This window comes from Oncorhynchus tshawytscha, linkage group LG09, assembly GCF_018296145.1.
Source record: "Oncorhynchus tshawytscha isolate Ot180627B linkage group LG09, Otsh_v2.0, whole genome shotgun sequence".
NCBI lineage: Eukaryota > Metazoa > Chordata > Actinopteri > Salmoniformes > Salmonidae > Oncorhynchus > Oncorhynchus tshawytscha.
The window spans coordinates 68465737-68487705 of record NC_056437.1 but is presented as its reverse complement, the minus strand read 5'-3'; the positions used below and the strand labels follow the sequence as shown (position 1 = coordinate 68487705).

General features: G+C 42.5%; 1 protein-coding gene across 4 annotated transcripts in view; it reads right to left on the bottom strand.

The window, feature by feature from the left end:
• kansl1b (KAT8 regulatory NSL complex subunit 1b) overlaps positions 1–21969 on the bottom strand; it is a 79977-nt gene that overhangs the window by 52967 nt on the left and 5041 nt on the right. For all 4 annotated transcript variants that reach the window (XM_024432910.2, XM_024432912.2, XM_024432909.2 and 1 more), the window contains exon 2: positions 1037–2408. In XM_024432910.2, the coding sequence (XP_024288678.2) occupies positions 1037–2319 (1283 nt within the window). In that variant the 5' untranslated portion in view covers positions 2320–2408. The remainder of the gene's footprint in view (positions 1–1036; positions 2409–21969) is intronic.

Sequence of the window (21969 nt, the reverse complement as noted above, 5' to 3'; positions counted from 1 at the left end):
TGGGCATGGTGGAGCTAGAATCAGAGGAAAGCCGCAGGGCTGACTATAAAAAGAGCCAAACATAGTGCCCACATGTTACTCAACCGAGGATCATAAAGAAAAAGGCCAATCCAACTGAATAGGAACATCTAGCGTAACCAGCAACAGCTAGCCAACGCTATTCAAAAGTTAAGGTAACATGAAACAACGTAGGACCAACACTGAATACTTCAGGTTGGATTGTCCATCTACTCCCCCATTATTTCATCTGCCTGTCAAAAGAGATGAAAACACCAACTCTGGGTTAAAATTGACTCCTGCGATGATCACATTTAGTACCTCCTCCAATGGTCAACTAGCAAAAGATCAGCAATATCATAGGATAACATAGGATAACAACCGCACTGGAATTAACTTAACCTGGGGCCAAGATATATCCGGAAGAAGCTCTCTGCCTTCACTTCTTTGAAAACGGTGGCTTCTTAGACCCAGGCTTATCCCCGAAGACATGAAAGTGTGTTTGAAGCAGAGGACGGCACTGCACCATCAGAACAGAACAGCCTTTTATTAAAACAGGAGTTTTTAATTCACTTTCATTACCCATCAGCCATCACTTCATCAGGGTCACCTTCCACATGAAGGAGGGTGCAAGCCACATCCTCATGAACACAGGACCAGGAAGACGTAGCGAGCGGACACACGCTTGTATGTAACATAAGTGGGCCTGGATTAGGCTTCCTTTCAGCAGCAGAGAGTGGTAACTGGAGATGAACCCTGAAACTGGCAGTGTTTCTCTGCTAAAACGAGACTACAGATCCCCAGTGGCTAACAACCCAACAAGCCAAGCCAGGATGGAGCCCCCCCCCCCCTTCACTCACTCTAGCATCTTTGTATTTTCCACTACTTCAGTCTCCGACTCCCTCTCTGCTTTCTCCCCATCCTAAATGCCAATTTAGTCAACATTACTTCATTCCAAAAGGCCCACTCTTTCTTTATCCAATTAAATGGTCTGTTAAGCGGGAAAAAAATATGTTTTTCCTGTTGTCCAGGTACTTACAGAGAGATGTGTCGCTGCTCGATGTCCACCCTGGTGAGCTCGTCCTCTTCCACGTCCGTCTCTCCTCCAGAGCTGCTCTCCGTGGCGTCCGAGTCGAAGGCACTCTCCGTGGACCTCAGGTTGGTGGTTCCACTGAGAGACAAGCGCTCCAGCTCCGCCGGTACAGAGCCGTCCTTCAGGAATCGCCCAAGCCCCTCCCTCTCCTGCGGGGTGAGGGGGGCGTCCTGGCCTCCTCGTCTCCCGCCAGGTCGGAGGGCATCCAGTGGCCCCAGGGTGCTCTCCAGGAGCCCCCCTAGCTGCTGCTGGACATGGTGCTCCACCTGCTTGGCCTGAACCACCTGGAGGCGCTTCCTCAGGCGCCGCAGACGCCCCTCGATCTCGCCCTGCCGGCTCTGGCTCTGCTGAGTCCTCTCCTTAACGTCCACTCCAAGGCTGCCCAGGCCCAGAGAGGTCTGTCGGTCCGTTGGGGAAAGGGATGAGGTGTCCGTGGCCAGCGATGGTGGCCGTTCTGAGGGTTTGCTGTCGAGGCAGTCCATGGGGGTGTTGGTGGAGGCTGCGGGGGGTGCTGGCTGTTCAGTGTTTCCAGCAGGGTTGTAGGACAGTCCTGTGGGCTGCTGGTGCTGCCCTCCCCCGTTAAGAGGAGAGTTTCCTCTAGAGGCAGCTGTGTGGGGTTGGGGCTGGTGCACTGGGGAGTCCAGTCCATGTCCAGCAGGAGGCCTGTTATTACCTCCATTGACTGTTGTCATACGGTCGCGGTCCGCCCCGTTTTTGGCCAACTTCTTGGCCACGCCGTTGACCGGTGGCGGCGAGCTTGACAGGGCAGGGGGACCACCTCCTCTGCTGTTACTCATGATGCTCTTCAGCTGCTCCTCTGACAGCTCCAGTGTCTTGTGTTTCCTGGGCAGGAAGCTGGGCAGAAGGCCGTGTTTCTGCAGCAGGACGCCTTGCAGCTTCAGTGACTCCTTGGTAGAGGGAACGGACGTCACGTCCGAGCACAGGTACGACGCCACCAGTGGCTGTAATTTCCCAAGAGGTGTGGAAGGAGCCTCGTTGCCTCGCGGCGAGTCCTCCCTCCCCTTACCTGTGATGGACCCCCCGTGGGGACCGCGCTCTTCAGGGGCCTTGCGCTTGACGGTGCCGTTGCTGGAGACGAGGATGTGACTGGTGCCTCCGCTGCTCTCCACGCCGCTCGGGGAGAGGTTGGAGGAGGGCGGAGCCAGTTTGAAGCGGATGCGGTGAGCTTCGGCCGGCGCGTCGGTTAGAGCGGGCGCCATCGCAGCCATGCAGCACAGGGAGGGGGCGGGCGAGGGGGCCTCTCCCGGTGCCGAGGCCAGCTCCACACCACCCACCTACCGCCTCGCCAGAGGACAGCCTAGGAGAGAGGGGGAGTCAGAGATCTACATTAAAAACACAGCACAACATCCATGAGCCATTTCCAATGTTCATACTTGATAAATCATCATTCACTGTCATCCAAACCAAGAGCATTCTATGTAACGCTTCAAATTTGCCTACAGTAGTCATAATGATCTGGCCCTAATGCCACATTACTACTCTGCAAGAAATCTGGTTGCTGACAGACAGTGAAGCTTTTATACATATGAACTCAGACATCAATTACATGTTTCTGGAGCAGAGGAGCAGGTGCGTAGATGAAACCATAGCTGGAAGATAGAGAGTGAAGAGGGGGGGGGGTTAATTTACCAGCAGTACTACATTGAGAGGAGCTATGCAGCTTAATTTATGTCTGCGTGGGACACAGGAGGGAACAGCTGATCTCACCAAATGTAGGTCAGAGCCCTAGCTGGAGCAAAGGCCTACCAAAACGCATCCAGACAAGGGGGATTTCAGCAGCCGATCGGAAGGTTAACAAGGTAAAAAGAAAAGGGAAGGAGCAGAGTGATAGGAAAAGTACCCTACCAGTGGTAATTTCGGTATTTTCAAAGTATTTTCCTGAAGCTCAGATGGGCTTTTAAGACCCCATAGCCAAACTAAGCTCACCATTTCAATGTGTAATTTGGTTAGATGTTGGCAGGCTGCCTGGCTAATGTAATTCAAGAACAAGGGAGGGTACAGACTGAGGAGAAGACAAGTAAATCATAATGGTGGAAGGAAAAATATGCAGGTGGCTGGCTTCGCAAGTGCAAATTATGCTAGCACGATACTAATATAACTGCTCAATAGAAAAATATGTGAGTAATATTTCTAAGAAATGTTCAGTCATGAATACAAACAGGTCAGGCTGACACGACATGAAATCACTATTCATTTCCTGAGAGAGAGAGAGACAGAGAGAGAAGACTGGTGTGTTACGTTCTGAATGGGTGCCGTGCTGTAACACTGCAGATCCAAAGGGTGTGGTGACGGGTGGCACGGGTGTTAGGTTACACTGTGCAGCTGCATAAAAGGATAGGCTACATGCTCCATCCTAGGTGTAAAAATCACCCAAAAAAAGGCAGTGTTCAGCTTTATAACATTTGTCTACAAAGAATGCAATAATGTAAAGAATCACGTAGGCTTCTCTTAAGCAAACATGTAGCCTACGACTTTATTAGAATGCAAAAACAATGTCCATGTTTCATCTTCATGATAAATGCAAAGCATTTACTGGGCTATCTGACCCAGTAAATCAGGCATTCAAACTATTCCCACTTCCTAGATGTAAAATTCCTTTTTCAACTTGACTCAAAAAGATGTTGCAATACTGAATGTATCTCAACGGGGAGAGTTTTATTAACTTCTTATGGCTGGGGGCAGTATTGAGTAGCTTGGATGAATAAGGTGCCCAGAGTAAACTGCCTGCTCCTCAGTCCCGGTTGCTAATATATGCATATTATTAGTATATTTGGGTAGAAAACACTCTGAAGTTTCTAAAAGTGTTTGAATGATGTCTGTGAGTATAACAGAACTCATATGGCAGGCAAAAACCTGAGAAAGAATCCAACCAGGAAGTGGGAAATCTGAGGTTGGTCGGTGTTCAACTCAGCTCCTATTGAAGATACAGTGGGATATTGGTCATCTTGCACTTCCTAAGGCTTCCACTAGATGTCAACAGTCTTTAGAAACTTGTCTGAGGCTTCTACAATGAAGGGGGGCTGAATGAGAGGGGAATGAGTCAGAGGTCTGCCAGCAGTCATGCGCATTCACATGAGAGGTAGCTCCCGTTACGTTTGCTTTTCTGAAGACAAAGGAATTCTCCGGTTGGAATATTATTGAAGTTATGTTAAAAACATCCTAAAGATTGATTCTATACATCTTTTGACATGTTTCTACTGTAACAGACCTGTAACGGAACTTTTTGACATTTCGCCTGCAACTAGTGAACGCGCTTCGTGAGTTTTGATTTGTTTACCAAAAGCGCTAACAAAAGTAGCCATTTGGACATAATATCTATAATTTATCGTGGAACTGGGATTCCTGGAAGTGCATTCTGATGAAGATCAAAGGTAAGTGAATATTTTTAATGTTATTTCTGACTTCTGTTGACTGCACAATATGGCGATATCTTTTTGGCTTGTTGGTTGAGCGCCGTACTCAGATTATTGCATGGTTTGCTTTTTCCATAAAGCTTTTTTGATATCTGACACAGCAGTTGCATTAAGGAGAAGTTGATAGTTATTTCCATGTATAACAATTGTATTTTCATCAACATTTATAATGAGTATTTCTGTAAATTGATGTGGCTCTCTGCAAAATCACCGGATGTTTTTGGAACTACTGAACATAACGCGCCAAAGTATATTGAGATTTTTTTTTATATAAATATGAATTTTATCGAACAAAACATACATGTATTGTGTAACATGAAGTCCTATGAGTGTCATCTGATGAAGATCAAAGGTTAGTGATTAATTCTCTCTCCATTTCTGATTTTTGTGACTCCACTCTTTGGCTGGAAAAATGGCTGTGTTTTTCTGTGATATGGCTCTGACCTAACAATCGTTTGTGGTGCTTTAGCTGTAAAGCCTATTTGAAAATCGGACACTGTGGTGGGATTAACAACAAGATTACCTTTAAAAATGGTATAAGATACTTGTATATTTGAGGAATTTTAATTATGTGATTTCTGCTGTTTTGAATTTGGCGCCCTGCACTTTCAGTGATCCCACTGGCTGGGATCTCAGCCCTAAGAAGATGTTGCAATACTGAATGTTTCTCAATGGGGAGGGTGTTTTATTAACAGTACCAAGTAAATACTGACCTGTGTCCCTGAATGACATTACATTCAATATTACAGCTGCACTATTTTAAGCAACAGCGCTAGCAAGCAGAAAGGCAAGAAGCTCCTAAAAAGAAACTGAAAATGCAAATAGAAACACCTTAAAAATAAGGGCACCTGCTACGAACTGACGAGGGGAGGAGGCATATGTTATAATCGTCCTAATCTTGTGATAATGTTTTACTCAAAATGCCTTGTGTGTGAAGGCCATGGATGGGCTGGGACAAGCTGGGACGTGGAGCTGCTGCAGTAGGGGGGGAGGGGAGAGGTGTGAGGAAACAAGTTGTCCCCCATCTGGTCAACCACATCTTAGAGGACAGGACAACACTGACAACCAGTCGAGGCTGAATGACAGTCAGGGCAACCAATTGGATGGCTCTGCATGATTGGTAGGTGGGGAATGTTGAACAGCAATGCAGATTAGGGCATATCTCCTCACAAAATTGAGGGAAAATGTAAGAGAGAGAAAGGGTAAAGAGGGGGACGGGAAGGCCTAAGTCATTTGATTTTCTCTCAAGCCATTTCTGGAAGCACTTATCAGAAATGCTCTTTTGTGAGTTGTTTTCCTAAGGCTGCTCCCCCATGTTGCTGGTTGAGTGGGGAGAAGGCTTACGTAGTGAATAGATTCTAGAACATTCTGGAGGGGTATGTTAATTTGACATGCACGAGCGGGTCAACTTCCACTGTGCTAATCTGAACCCATCATCTGTACTGCTGCTACCATATGATGAGTGGTCAGGTGGGGGTGGAAGGCCCCACTTTAAAAAGGAGGGATGGAGTCACTCCAGTTGTGGACAGGGTTCCAGGACACACACCTGTTCACCCTCACCAGCCGGCAATTGCTAACCCATCTGCAACCGCCGACTATACGTGATAAAGTGAAAGAGGTCTGCACCCGACCGACCCTAACCCGCAGTCCGAGACGGCAGATTGTTCTTCTGACATAGGGTGCAGGATTTTTATTGCATTATTTAGACATGTTTCTGCTCATAATTTCCAACATTTTGGTAGGCTGTTAGTCAGCTTGTCTATAATTAGATACACGCGGTTTCTCTTCTGTCGTTACACAGTATGCTGCCCTAGAGTACTAAATAAACCCTTGCTCACCAGAATATCATAAATCGATAAGAGTGAATGCTTCAATCTAGTTGACGTCGGTAAATTTCTCGGTTATCTCTGATTCTTTCGCAGAGCAAAACCTTTTAGGGACCGGGGAGAAAATGCAAAATTTCCAAATGACACCAGTTTGACCGATTGTAAGGAAACAGAAAGCTGCTAAAAACAACATAACAATGTTTCTGACAAGATTTCAGTTCCTTCTGGATGCATATTTGATGTGGCTGAAATACTAATCAGCTTTTATGATGCTGATGAAGATGGATACCGTCTGTAGAGGTGCTAACAGAGCATTTGCATTCTCTCAAGCTGAACAAAATAAATAATATTTCTCCACTCCTGTTCCCCAGTCAAAATGTAGCCTACATTCGGTGCATTATTTTACAGCAAGAAAAGCCTTACTCTGCAGGAATTAATATTAAAGCTATGTGAGGTCATAGACCTAGTCAGTGTCCAGATTTCAGTTTCCATTTAACCCATCTGAACAGTAGGCTACAGTTCCCTTGACGTGCCATAGGCCTATTTGAAGTCCCCGTCTTGTGACTGTCGAATTTGTATAGTGCCTCTCAGTCACCACACATAACCAAATCGTTCCCAGACTTTATTTTTCTGCACCCCCCTTTACTTTCAACTCTCCATTTCGCATCTTCAATGTAGCCTATAAATAGCAGAATAATTATACATTGATGGACTTTGTCCGGGTATCGTTTTCTCTTTATTCAACCCGCCCGCCATCCACCTGCCCTTCCTCCACACAACATTTTATGACCCTAAACCCGACCGACCTGCGGATTTAACCATGGGGACTGCGGGTTGAGTCAACCCACACACACAGTCTCTGAGCAGTCTTACTTTAGCTTGGAATTGAGTCATGTCAAACTAGACACTAGAACCGTGCAGCTGTGTCAACTATCAACTGAGACAATGACATAGCAGCAACTAGCAAGGCCAGGGCAGACATAAGCCTATTTAAAAGGTGAAGGAAATGATAGATGGTTAATTAAATGTATGTAGTTCTGTCCTTGAGCTGTTCTTGTCTAATGATGTTCTGTATTATGTCATTCTGTATTATGTTTCATGTTTTGTGTGGACCCCAGGAAGAGTAGCTGTTGCAACAGCTAATGGGGATCCTAATATAATATCAAATACACGCATGACTATCCAACACACACACTACTCTAGGGATGGGCACGGTTAATCAAATATCCGGATATCCGAACCGACGGTTTCTTTTCAAACACTTAAGTATTAATTTTGAGATTCTTTTTTAGGCTTATTTTAACAATGAAAAAAGCTTCATGTAAATGATATTGTTTGTTTTCAGGAAAGAGTGGTCTGTGCACAGGCAAGCAGGCTGCGCGCAGGCAGCTCAAGATTTGATTGACAGTTCTGGTTGTCTAGCGATAGACATTAATCCCGCTTCAGAAAAAGCATTACTTCAGACAAGTAAAATGCTGTAGTGCACCCTTACAAACAAACATGATGTATCTGATGCCCTGTCAAGGGTATGTATAGTATGCATGTATAAAAACTGTGGTAGATATGTAACTTCATTGCCCGACCCTAGCGGTCACACATATGCACTGCTTGACTTGGACTGGAATAGATGCCGGTACTGTTCATATTATTTTTTTATTATAATTTTGTGGAGCTCCTGCACAGTTCAATTTGTCACATCGCTAGCCAGGTCCTTGCTCTGTAGAGTGTAGCCTTTTTTGTCAAACTGGTATTTGGTTCCTTCAGAATATGTCCAGATACACAAACTCAAGCAGAGAAATTGACAGTCCCACTCTCATGATATGCACCGACTGGCACCCTATTCCCTAATGGGCCCTGGTCAAAAGCAGTGCACTGTATAGGGAGTAGGGTACCGTTTGGGACGCACATTAGCCTGCCTGCCTAAAGCAGAAGCTATGTGGAAGAGCTAACCCAGGCGCCTGCTAGTAGCACATTACTAATACAGCAGCCAGGTTCAAACTCAGTTCACCAAACCTCAATCAAATAATCCTTTCGCCATTCTCTGGACTTCAGTATAAAACAAGTAGGCTACGGTACAACCCATCCATGCTGAATGGACAGGGGTGTGAATGACAGTTTGATTCAAGTAGGGTTACATAAATTGAATGTACTTAGTAAAATTATTATACAAATATGGCCCGAGTTACATAGAAGGACAAACAAGATTCATCTAATAACCCAAAACTGTCTGTGTGACAAGAACAGCTTGGTGCGTAGTCTACCAGAGCTGCCAGTTACCTCTTGTATCAGCTACTGCAGGCCCAGGGTTTCTTAATGGGTGCTTTCCCAAGTGTCTCTACATAGAAAAACATTTAATCAACTTAAGTCTTTGAGAGGCAGCAGGGAGGGACAGATATGAGGGAGTTATGCTGTCTGGGGAAGTCCCGTCCTACACTCTCCAAACGATGTTATAGTTTGAATGGAATCAAGAAAGAGAACACTGTTTTCCCATTCGAGGGGGGAAATAATTGTATGTTGACCAAACTTGACACGCGCATGTGCTCACAGATATATGCACACACACACACACACACACACACACACGAGTAGGCTGAAACAACTTGGGCTGTCGCTCAGCGTCACACTCATAATAACCCAGCAGAGTAAAGATCCAGTGAGGGTTTGGAATGTAAGGTGACCTCCCTTGGGCTGTTGTGTCAGAAAGTGAGATCAGACTGTGGGAATGACTCAGCAATAGCTCACTCTACACCAGGCACCAACTAGACTACAGAGAACATTCTGGAGGATGTTTGATGAAACCAGGGTCAAAACTAATACACTACGGCCTATAGGGACTTAGGGTTCGGTTCCAGTTCAGACGTAGATCAGGGATAGGGAGGAGGAACAGAGCAGTCACACACCACTCATTCAAGACACCTCTAGCATGTTTATTCACAAGGTGATGTCAGAGACTAGGAGAGAGAGAGAGAAACTATTAAACATTCACAGCACACATTTACACGTGACTTAGGCTACTTCCTTTGCATACAGTATAGTCCGTTTTTAACCTCTGGTCATTTCCATGTAAAAGCACCCATGAGCACCAGCATGTGAAGTTCATGTCAAATCTGGTTCCAAATGAAAACTAAGAGTCTATATTTGACAACTTTTTTAAAAATATTTTTTTTTTACCATTTTCCATCCTCAAAATTAGGAATAAGCAAAGGCTGTGATTTCTGGTCAAACAGATAGAAAAATCTTAATAAAAGAAATTTGAAATATATAAAAAACACAATACTGAATTAGTAAAGACCCCTGCCAACTAATATCAACACATTTAGTTTAAGAAACATTGGCATGTGCCTTAATTCCGTTACCAAAAACCCACATATCTTTAAGATATTTTCTAATTTATCTCGCTCATTAGGGAGGATAATTAACGTTCACGGAAGTAAAGGTAGAAACCATATCTATTTGGTTTCTTAATTATGAAGTGATTAACCAAATTAATAACAGAATTTCCTTAAAATCAGTAAAGGAATTACTGCAATTGAATTGGCTACAATGGGAAATCATAGTAGTCAAACCAGTCTTCCCTTCCATTGGCATATTATTATATTCAACTCAACCATCATTGCTGGTTTGTGGTCAAAGCCCTCTCGGTCTCTCAAACACATAAACAAAAGTGAACGAAACAATTAAAAATGTAAACTCAAAAGTTTCAAAGGAACAGAGACATTTCAAATGTCATATGGCACAGTGTAGTGTTAAAACAATGTGCAAATTATTAATGTAAAAAATTAAATAAATGATTGTATTTACAATGGCGTTTGTTCTTCACTGGTTGCCCTATTCTTGTAGCAACAGGTGATAAATATTGCTGCTGTGATGGCACACTGCGGTATTTCACCCAAAATATATGGGAGTTAATCAAAATTGGATTGGTTTTCAAATTCTTCATGAGTCTGTAATCCGAGGGAAATTTGTGCCTCTTTCCATAATTTTGGGTCAGAGTGGTCAGGTATTCTGCCACTGTGTACTCTCTTTTTAGTGCCAAATAGCATAATAGTTTGCTCTGTTTTTTGGTAAATTCTTTCCAATGTGTCAAGTAATGACCTTTTTGTTTTCTCGTGATTTGGTTGGGTCTAATTGTGTTGCTGTGGCTGAAATGGAGCTCTGTGGGGTCTGTTTGTGAACAGAGCCCCAGGACCAGCTTGCTTAAGGGACTCTACTCTGGGTTCATCTCGCCGAAGGTGATGGCTTTGTTATGGAAGGCTTGGGAATAGCTTCCTTTTAGGTTGTTGTAGAAGTTCGACTCTTTTCTGGATTTTGATAATTGGCTGGTATTGGCCTACTTCTGCTCTGCATGCATTATTTTCCGTTTAACGTTGTACACCGAGGATGTTTTTGCAGAACTCTGCATGCAGAGTCAATTTGGTGTTTGTCCCATTTTGTGAATTCTTGGTTGGTGAGCAGACCCTAGACCTCACAACCATGAAGGGCAATGGGTTCTATAACTAATTCAAGTATTTCTTAGACAGGTTCTAATTGGGATGTCGTATTTTATGTTCCTTCTGATGGCATAGAAGGCCCTTCGCCCATTCTCTCTCAGATCGTTCACAGCTTTGTGGAAGTTATCTGTGGTGCTGATGTTTAGGCCTCGATAGGTGTAGTTTGAGTGCTCAGGCGCAACGTTGTCTCGATGGAATGTGTATTTGTGGTCCTGGCAACTGGACCTTTTTTAAAACAATCATTGTTGTCTTACTGTTAGGACCCAGGTGTGATAGAAGAGCTAGGTGCTGCTGTAGGCCCTCCTTGGTGTCTCTCTCACACACACGCCACACTTTCCATTTACTGTAATCCGCATCTGAGCACCGACCAACACCGGATGTCAATGGAAGTTGAAATTGCTGCCTTGCTTTCAACGTACACAGAAGACGTTCTTGGGACGGTCTGGATAGGTTTAATGTCAGCGTACGCAGATATTTATTTTTGTTGCGGTCCGGCCTTGATTTGGCCCATCCATAGAGATCCATGATTGGATGTGCCGTCCAAATCTGAACCAACCATAGATGTTTATGTTTACAAGTGTGAAGAGCATCGCACAAGATACTTATACAGTTGAAGTCGGAGGTTTACATACACATTAGCCAAATACATTTAAATTCGTCTTTCAATCACCCACGTGGGTATAACCAATGAGGAGCTGGCACGTTGATACCTGCTTCTATAAACCAATGAGGAGATGGGAGAGGCAGGACTTTCAGCATGATCTGCATCAGAAATAGAAAGGAGTTTGATTTTAGCCCTTGGCGTTGCAGACGCTTGTTGGCGCGCGTGAGCAGTGTGGGTGCAATAATTGAATAACATGGATTTCTACATTTATTTTGCGACGCACGCAAAGTGTCTGGTCTGGTCATCATGTTAGTGTACGTCAACTTCTGACTCACTGGAAATGTGACACAGTGAATTACAAGTGAAATAATTGGCCTGTAAACAATTGTTGGAAAAAAGGCTTGTGTCATGGAAAGTAGATGTCCCAACCGACATGCCAAACCTATAGTTTGTGAACAAGAAAGTGTATGTAAACTTCCGACTTCAACGGTATATACATTTTTTTAGTAGAGTATAGTTCAGAACTTTACGGTACATTATAATTTACCTTATTGTACTATACTCTGTACTTTGATGTCCAAACTTGTGAAACATAGACGTCTATGATTGGTTCGGATTTGGTCCAGTCCAACTCAATTTGGTCTTCTTTGGGGGCGGATATCATTACAATGTGTAGAATAATAACCAAATATTCAAAGGAGGGTATTACATACTTATACCTTTGAGTAGGCCTAGTACCCATTTAGGATACATCACCATGAAGAGAATGACATTTATATCCATTTCTGTGTAGTACAGATTAGGGATCCATGACAGAATTCTGTAACCGGCTGTAAATCCACTTCATTTACTGTAGTTGAATAACCAAAATAGATTTATCATGTTATTGCAGAAACCCCATTCTTGCTGCAGATACCTTTAACTTCTTATGGCTGGGAGACGCTATTTCCACATATCGGATGAAAAGCGTGCCCAGAGTAAACTGCCTGCTACTCAGGCCCAGAAGCTAATATATGCATATTAGTAGATTTGGATAGAAAACACTGAAGTTTCTAAAACTGTTTGAATGAGGTTTGTGAGTATAACAGAAGTCATATGGCAGGCAAAAACCCAAGAAAAAATTCAACCAGGAAGTAGGAAATCTGAGGTTTGTTGGTTTTCAACTCATTGCACTTCCTATCTTTGATAGGCAATCAGACCAAATGTACACTAAGGCTTCCACTAGATGCAACAGTCTTCAGAACGTTGTTTCAGGCTTCTATTGTGAAAGGGAAGCGAATAAGAGCTGTTTGAATCAGGGGTCTGGCAGAAAGCATTGAGTTTACTCACGCGCACGACCGTGAGCACGAGCTCTGTTCCTTTTCATTTCTAAAGACAAAGGAATTGTCCGGTTGAAACATTATTGAAGATTTATGATAAAAACATCCTAAAGATTGATTCTATACATCGTTTGACATGTTTCTACGAACTGTAATATAACTTTTTTGACTTTTCATCTGGACTTAGTGCTCGCGCCTTGTCCATTTGGATTACTGGACTAAACGCGCAAACAAAAAGGAGGTATTTGAACAAATGGACTATTTATTGTGGAACTGGGATTCCTGGGAGTGCATTCCGATGAAGATCAAAGGTAAGTGAATATTTATAATGCTATTCCTGACTTTTGTTGACTCCACAACATGGCGGGTATCTGTATAGTGGCTGAGCGCTGTACTCAGATTATCGCTCGATGTGCTTTTGCCATAAAGCTTTTTTGAAATCTGACACAGCGGTTGCATTAAGGATAAGTATATCTTTAATTCTATGCATAACACTTGTATCGTTCATCGAAGTTTATGATGAGTATTCCTGTAAATTGATGTGACTCTGGAAAATCACTGGATGTTTTGGAGGCAAAACATTACTGAACATAACGTGGCAATGTAAACTGAGATTTTTGGATACAAATATGAATTTTATCGAACAAAACATACATGTAGTGTGTAACATGAAGTCCTATGAGTGCCATCTGATGAAGATCAAAGGTTAGTGATTAATTTTATCTCCATTTCTGCTTTTTGTGACTCCTCTCTTTGGCTGGAAAATGGCTGTGTTTTTTTGTGACTGGGCGCTGACCTAACATAATCGCATGGTATACTTTCATTGTAAAGCCTTTTCGAAATTGGACACTGTGGTGGGATTAACAACAAGTTGATCTTTAAAATGGTGTATAATACTTGTATGTTCGAAGAATTGTAATTATGAGATTTCTGTTGATTGAATATGGCGCCCTGCACTTTCACTGGCTGTTGTCAAATCGATCCCATTAACAGGATTTCAGCCAGAAGTAGTTACATTTGAATTCAGACCAGATATTTAACAGAGTTTTTGGAAATCGTGGTAACATAACAGAATTTCAGTAAAATCTCCCTCAGTTTTCAAACTTTGCATCTGCACAGTTCTTCCAGTAAAATGTGTTTTGTAGAATGTTTAGTGTAACATTATATAGTAGTCCTTGTGCGGAGTCTCATTACTGTGGAATTGCCACTGTGTACATTTGGTAGACCAGCATGCTGACATTGAAAGGATGAAAGGGGTGCAAGAAACAGGGCATAAAACTAACACCCGCCAAATGTGGGTAGATTTTGGCATTGGTGGGTAAGATGTCTGTTTCACCAGCAAAGTAGGTGGATGGTCAGGGCTCCACAGTGCAAGCATGTCATATAAATAGAAGTATGAGCACATGTATAGCAAAATAAATGCTGCAGCAGCTATTTTCAAAGTGTTTCTGTTGTTTGGATTCATAGCTGGTAGCTAATCACCCAAAGAACTAAGTATCCTATAATATATACAGTTGAAGTCAGAAGTTTACATGCACTTAGGTTGGAGTCATGAAAACTTGTTTTTTTCAACCACTCCACAAATGTCTTGTTAACAAACTACAGTTTTGGTTTCAGCTAGGACATCCACTTTGTGCATGACAAGTAATTTTTCCAACAATTGTTTACAGAGATTATTTCACTTCTAATTCACTGTATCACAATTCCAGTGGGTCAGAAGTTCACATACACTAAGTTGACTGTGCCTTTAAACAGCTTGGAAAATTCCAGAAAATTATGTCATGGCTTTAGAAGCTTCTGATTAGCTAATTTACATCATTTGAGGTATACCTGTGGATGTATTTCAAGGCCTACCTTCAAACTCAGTGCCTCTGACATCATGGGGAAAAAATCTAAAGAAATCAGCCAAGACCTCAAAAATCTGGTTTATCCTTGGAAATTGCTCCCAAACACCTGAAGGTACCACGTTCATATGTACAAACAATAGTACACAAGTATAAACACCGTGGGACCACGCAGCCGTCATACCGCTCAGGAAATTACAGCTTAGTCGCAAATGGGTCTTCCAAATGGACAATGACCCCAAGCATACTTCCAAAGTTGTGGCAAAATGGCTTAAGGACAACAAAGTCAAGGTACTGGAGGAGTGGCCAACACAAAGCCCCGACCTCAATCCTATAGAAAATTTGTGGGCAGAACTGAAAAAGTGTGTGCGTGCAAGGAGGCCTACAATCCTGACTCAATTATACCAGCACTGTCAGGAGGAATGGGCCAAAATTCACCCAACTTATTGTGGGAAGCTTGTGGAAGGTTACCCAAAACGTTTGACCCAAGTGAAACAATTTAAAGGCAATGCTACTAAATAGTAATTGAGTGTATGTAAACTTCTGACCCACTGGTAATGTGAAGAAATAAATAAAAGCTGAAATGAATCACTCTACTATTATTCTGACATTTCACATTTTTTAAATAAAGTGGTGATCCTAACTTACCTAAAACAGGGAGTTTTTACTAGGATTAAATGTCAGGAATTGTGAAAAACTGAGTTTAAATGTATTTGGCTAAGGTGGATGTCAACTTCAGACTTCAACTGTATCCTATATTATAAACTGGGTGGTTTAAGCCCTGAATGCTGATTGGCTGACAGCCCTGGTGTGTCAGACCGTATACCACAGGTATGACAAAACACTTATTTTTACTGCTCTAATTCCATTGGTAAACAGTTCATAATAGCAATAAGGCACCTCGGGGGTTTGTGACATATGGCCAATATACCATTGCTAATGGTTGTGCCCATGCACAATGTGTTGCATCGTGACTAAGAACAGCCCTTAGCCGTGGTATATTGGCGATTTACCACACCCCCCGGGCCTTACTGCTTAAATATATCCCACCTTGTGTGACAAGCAGGTCCCCGCAGGGATCAGGTCAAAAGTAGTGCACAATATAGGGCACCATTTGGGATGCAACCATTGTTTTGGCCTCCATGGCCTGCTTCAGATAAAAAGATCAAACATTTCAAAACAATGGACAGCATTGTCTATTGAAAAAGATAGGTCTAGTGGTTAATACTAACTTGCAATCCATTTATTTTTTTGCTTGGAGATTTCATAACATGCGTCAGAAGAGAACTATGCAAGAACGGGGGGGGTGCAGATATGTAGCTGATATAATGGTCAAAGGTATTGGCACATATCCAGGAAGCGCCAATAAAGGCTAGCTTAAAGATCTATCAAAGCTGGTCACACACACAATACCATTTTTGTATTGGTGTTATTTAGTTATAAAATATGTTATGAAAGTACATCTGTTGTCTTAACGCCCTACTACGACATTCATAAGCATAAAAAGTTTTGAACAATATCAGGAAGTCTTGAAATAGCCATGTTGAAAAGCTGAGTAGTTATTTTGTACTGTAGATTAGTGATTGAGCTATTAAATGCTGGGGCGACAAAGAGTTGTCACAGCCGTGACCTTAGAGAGGCCTCCTGCAGGGGACCAATCAGACTTTTAATCACAGACTGAAGAGAAGGTGGGAAAGAGGACAGCTCACATCTCAATGAACTGACAAAGAGCGTCATTTCGACTCAAAAACACACGTTAGGCTGTCAAACATGTCCTCCACTCTCCAGCCTCCTCCAGTTATTCTGAGGGCATAAACTAACAAGAGGAAAGATGGAAACTGTCTCCCGTCATATGATGACCTCACTCCAATAGGGCCTTGTTCGGGCAGATAATTAACTGAAGCCTACAGGAGTTAAACGAGAGAGCGGTCTAGTCCCTAAATAATGATCCCGAAGAAAAACAACGCTGGATATTTTGATGAAGGCAATCAAAAGCCTAAAAAACATTACGTTTTTAAAGTAAACACTGCAACGGCCAGCCTTCAAAACTAGATCATGGAGTTGCGTCATCTCATGTATTTTTGTTGTGGTTGTCACATCCCATTAACACTGAAAAAAATAACCATTGAATTTGACACATTTATTCCACCTACACAACCAGGCAAGCAAGAGTGGCTCTATAACACACATGTTGTTACGAAGAAATCAATATTCTCATGGACAACCCTGGGCCATATTGCTCGCCAGGCATGGCGATGTGCGGAGCCGAGCGTTGGAAACACGACTCCTGTTACAGATCCCTTTAAGACCAACCCTCCCAGTCTAACCAGTTGCAGGCGATAAGAAGCACCACCCACCCTGCGACACCCTGTCCAACCAAACGCAGGCTTTGTTTAGGACATGCCCCACAATGATGCGTATTTCACACGATCACCTTATTCGGATGAGGCACCTCCCACCAAGTCATGATGCGTATTCTACACCCGTCGACCTACTCTGAACACAATGCAAAGAGGTAATTAAAATGTGGCTCTTCCTAGGTGGAAGCAGCCATCACAGAGGCAGCACCAGTAAAACCTGAAATGGATCAACTTCCAGTACAGAGGAAAGAATGTAGGTTGTGCTAAAAAAGGTTTAAATTAGGAAAACAGGCTAGTAATTTTGTCATAACACAATATACTATATTTACCATTGATGATGGTTAAGCAAAGGTCTAATGTTGGTCGAATACATTACCAATCATAATCAAAATGCTAAATAGGGCCTAATGGTAAGGAATATTTATTTATATATCTATTTTACAACAAAACAATATGCTACCGATATTCTACCAGTACCAGGTAAATCCAGCACTCTCCAGCTACCCGTATTGCAGCTGAAGGTCGTAACCTTTATCTCTGCCATCCGTGGGAACCATCCACCAACTCACGTTAAACCCAGTCCTTGAATGCGATAAGGATTTCTCCTACATGCTGCAGTTAATGTGTCCGGATCAAAGTTCCCATAATGACTGTGTGTGTGTCCATGCATAGGCCTGTGTGTGATGTGTGTGTTTGTGTGTGTCAGAGCATGTGAGAGAAGTTCGGCTGTTGGAAGCTCATGGAGTGGTGCGCAACACTTCATGTCCTTTCCTACAGCTCTGCTAAAAGAAAAGGTCTGTGCTAACGAAAAAAAAAAAAAACCTCTGCTCCATTCATTAAAATCACAATTTAACCAGCACACATCTATATTTTTTTCTTCTGGATCTACAAATTGGTTTTTAAGTATTGAAAACAAACCATATGGATTTGAATGAAAAGTATTTGAATAAACATGAAAAGGTGCATGTAAGAAGCGAAAATCATTTAAAGTAGGCTACATGTTGTATTAAAACGGCATATAAAACAGTAAATAGGTCAGGACCCAGACAGGAAAACTAAGGAATGAAAATGAATTATTTTGGCTATATTATTTCAATTATTTCAAGGCTATAGCCTACAAAGACAAACACTGTGAAGCATTTGCGAGTGTGACACAACAGGCTGGTAGGGACATAAAGCTCTCAGCATTTAAACATTGCGTTGTATTAAATCATTATAGTCTATAAATTGCAAATATAGGCTGTGACTTACTTAGAATTAAATACAAATTAATGGAAAAATTCCTTTTTTGAAACACAAGTTTGGCCCGTCTGTGGCGTCAGGCTCATGTGATGGTGCCTGGAGAACTGGCCAGCAGTGGAGAACACCCTCTACACTTAGAGCCACCGGGGATGCTAAACACCCTTTTGGCCACTCTTACCAGGTTGGGCAGAGATGCAGAGTTGTTGATTTTATTTTTCTATTATGAGGAGGCCTAAAGGTTTTTAGGCACAATAACCCAATCAAAACAGAAAGCTCATTGAATGTGGGAATATGCCAGGCCTGTAAAGAAAACAAAAATTAATGAAACTTTTAATAGGTCTGATTTTTTGTTTAGAAATAATTTGCTACAATGACACACTTCGTTATCTACCCACCGCATTCCTTTGTTATAGCATGTGCACATAGTAAGTACACACTCATACTTTTGGGATAAGTGCATTTTCAGATTCCACAATGATTATTTAGTTGGACACTCTCTTTCTTGGCCCTCATCTTTATAAGTCACCTTGATTTAGCCCCCATGTTTTATTAGTTTATTTATGAAAATATTTAGCTAACATGACAGTAGATAAAGCAAGGGGCTAGAGCAGCACACAAGTAGACTACAAATGCAAGCTGGGGTGGGGTGCTACTGGAGCGAAATTGGAGCGGGCGAGAAGGCCGAATCTCGCCCCACGCTGCAGTCAAATTGGAAACGCTCAGCTCCTCGCTCTGCTCACATACTCTGTGTGTGCGTGTCTACACGCCTGTGTGTGTGTGTAGGTAAAATACTTTCCATCCATATTTGCCAAATGGTAGGAATGGTTAATTGTTTTATATTGAACGATGATTAGCATAACTGCGATTTCCCCCTACCATGTTTTCTTACGTTGTAGCCTCAAAACTTATTTTAAAATAAAATGTTATTGGTCACATACACATATTATTGTGGGTGTAGCAAAATGCTTGTTTTCCTAGCCCCAACAGTGCAGTAGTATCTAACAATTCATCATCTGAGATGTTAATGTCGTGCCCACCATCAGTTGAGACATAGCATACTCTTGAATACAGGATGGGTCTAAACTACCAAATATGCTAAAATTAAATCAAATCTGAGTTTACGCGTTTTTAGGTAATTGATGTTAAATGTATTTTAAAAAATTCAAATTTAATGAAAACACTTTTAAATTAAGCTCAACCATTGGGTGTCTTATGGTAGGGTGGGGTATGCAAAATGGGTCAACTTTGAGCACCTCTATCTCCTGAGTGTTTTACCAAATGTACTTTTTGACCACTTCTGCCTAGGGCTTGGCAGTATACTGTATTTTACGATATACCGTTATTGATGCACAGACTGGTTTGGGTTTTTACTTTACCTTCTATAAATGGTATTTGAATGTTTGGTTTGTTAAATGCGATACGCCATGTGTAACGTTGAGTTTTATTGTTAACTTCGCTACTTCACTAATCTCTCTCAGCTCTCTTTCAATGCTGCTTTCCACACAGGCCTAGCCCAACCCTGTCACTCAAGGAGCACATTTGTTGCTCCTCAACATCAAGACACTAGCGTTCAGTCTGCATGGCCAAAAATCACAAAAAAAAAAACCAAAAAAAACGGACAATTAATCGGTATCGGCTATTTTTGGTCCTCCAATAATCGGTATCGGTGTTGAAAACTCATAATCGGTCGACTTCTAATTCCAAGTGCCCACTACTATATTCTAACTACAGAATTAGAATTTCCACAATTCCAACAGTTCACCCAAGTGTTTCTCTAAGTCACAAGTCAAATCGCAATTGTAACATTGGGTTAAAAATAAAGCCTAAATTGTTTGTGCAGCACTATGTGGCAGTGTGGAAACGATCTCAAATGAGTGCAGGAAATGCATAAAATTATTTTTGGTTTAATTGAACAGTATAAAACAATATCACTTTGAACGCATGTGTTGCTATCCTTGGGCCACACAATACTCAGAAAGCAAATTTAGAACTTGTATTATTCAAAAATATAAAATACTGTCATACCATCCAATTTTCTCATACCATGGTATGATCTTTTGGCCATATTTACCATGGGCAAATACCTAGGCCTATATACATTTCCGTTCAAATCAAAAGGGGTGTAGTCAAAAAGTGATTGAAATCATACGGAATGACCCAGAGAGGAAGAGAAGCATGTGCGCCTCTGCACTTTTAATTGGGCCATTAGGCCATCAGGGAGCACAGGCCACAGCACACTGAACTTTAGACTATAGGTCGGGTTCAACCCGTGGGTATACTCACTCCTCTGCTCATACACGGTACAGCGCACCTGGTTTTGTAAACACTATGCCAGTGGTTTCTGCCTTTGAAGTCTATTAGTCGTTCAGGTTCCTCCATGAGAAGGGAAAAAAGCTTAAATACACCATAGTAAACGGGGGAAAACAATTGGGTCTGAAAATAATTCAGAGTTTCCTCTGTTCCTCTTATCTCAAAGGTTGAGATTTCAGCCAGCTGTCCCAGGTACTCCCAGCTGGGGCAATTAGTTGACTGTAGGGTTTTAAAAACACACAAAAACAAAAGCCAGTGTCTGAATAGGCTAGAGAGAAGTAAAACTCTGAGGAACCAGAAAACCCTATGGTGTGTTTCTGTGCTCCCCAATTCACCCCAATGATACGTGATGCATATGGTTCCACTTCCAGACTGGTTTGGTGGCTTCAGCACAGGAGTGAATGGGGGGGGACGGGGGGGGACAGTGTGTCAGTCAAGCCACTCCCTGCAGAGCCTACCAATGGTCATGCTTCCTCTCAAACCTGTCCTGACCTCTAGGGTCTGGAGGGGTGAAACACTTTGGCCTTTAACATCCTACTAGGCCATGACAAGTCCAGGCAGGAGTCTGGTAAATTAGTCCATAGCCCATCTTTTCCCCCTCCCCTTTTAAAATCAATGTTTATTTGTGGATTTTCAAGTAATTTTCACCTCTGGTTTCTCTTCAAGTCATGTACATTGCTTGCCTTTTTCCTCCCTTGTTGAGTGGGGTTGATATATTTTTCCTGCTTCTCCCACCTGGCTGACTAGTCCATGTGTCTCTTATGTGAGGCGGAGGGAAAAAAATAAAACATTTGGTAAAATATTTTCAGGAATGGAGCATTCTGGGAGGAGAGTTCGAACAAAGGGATTGTTTCAGGTGTGTTCTGAGCTAGGTTAAGTTCAGATGGAAGCACGGCCCCTTGGTTTGAGATGGGGGAAGAGATGGATTGAGGTGGAGGGAGGGGGATGTTGGCTTGAGGGCATGAAACTGGAGGGTGCGTGCATCGGAGTGTACTTGGCCTCGGCAGACTAGGCTTGAACTATCAAAAACAACCAGCAAAGACGGCGTTTTAGTGAGCCAAATGTCACCCTTCAGCTCTTTCTCCAGTCAGTATTCCAGGAAAGAGACTAGTGTTTCCATATAAGCAGCAGCTCAAGTATATGCCAAAGAAAGGTGTACAATGCCTGCTACCCAAAACACACGTGAAAACAACTGCCTCTACAGAAACCCAAAAGAGCAAATCATTTAGATGTATGAATAAAGCTGTGATTGCTCAGACTGATTTCAAGTGTGCCTGACTGAAACAGATTATTCATCATGAGCTGATATCTTCAGCTCAGAAGCCAGGCCCGTCTGAGGGGGTCTGAACAATACCAAGTAATAACAGCAGCAATACCAATAGGCTCTGCTTTCATCTCTCCAAGTCAATCGTCTGACAGGATAAAATCCCAAACCCAGTGCACCTATGAA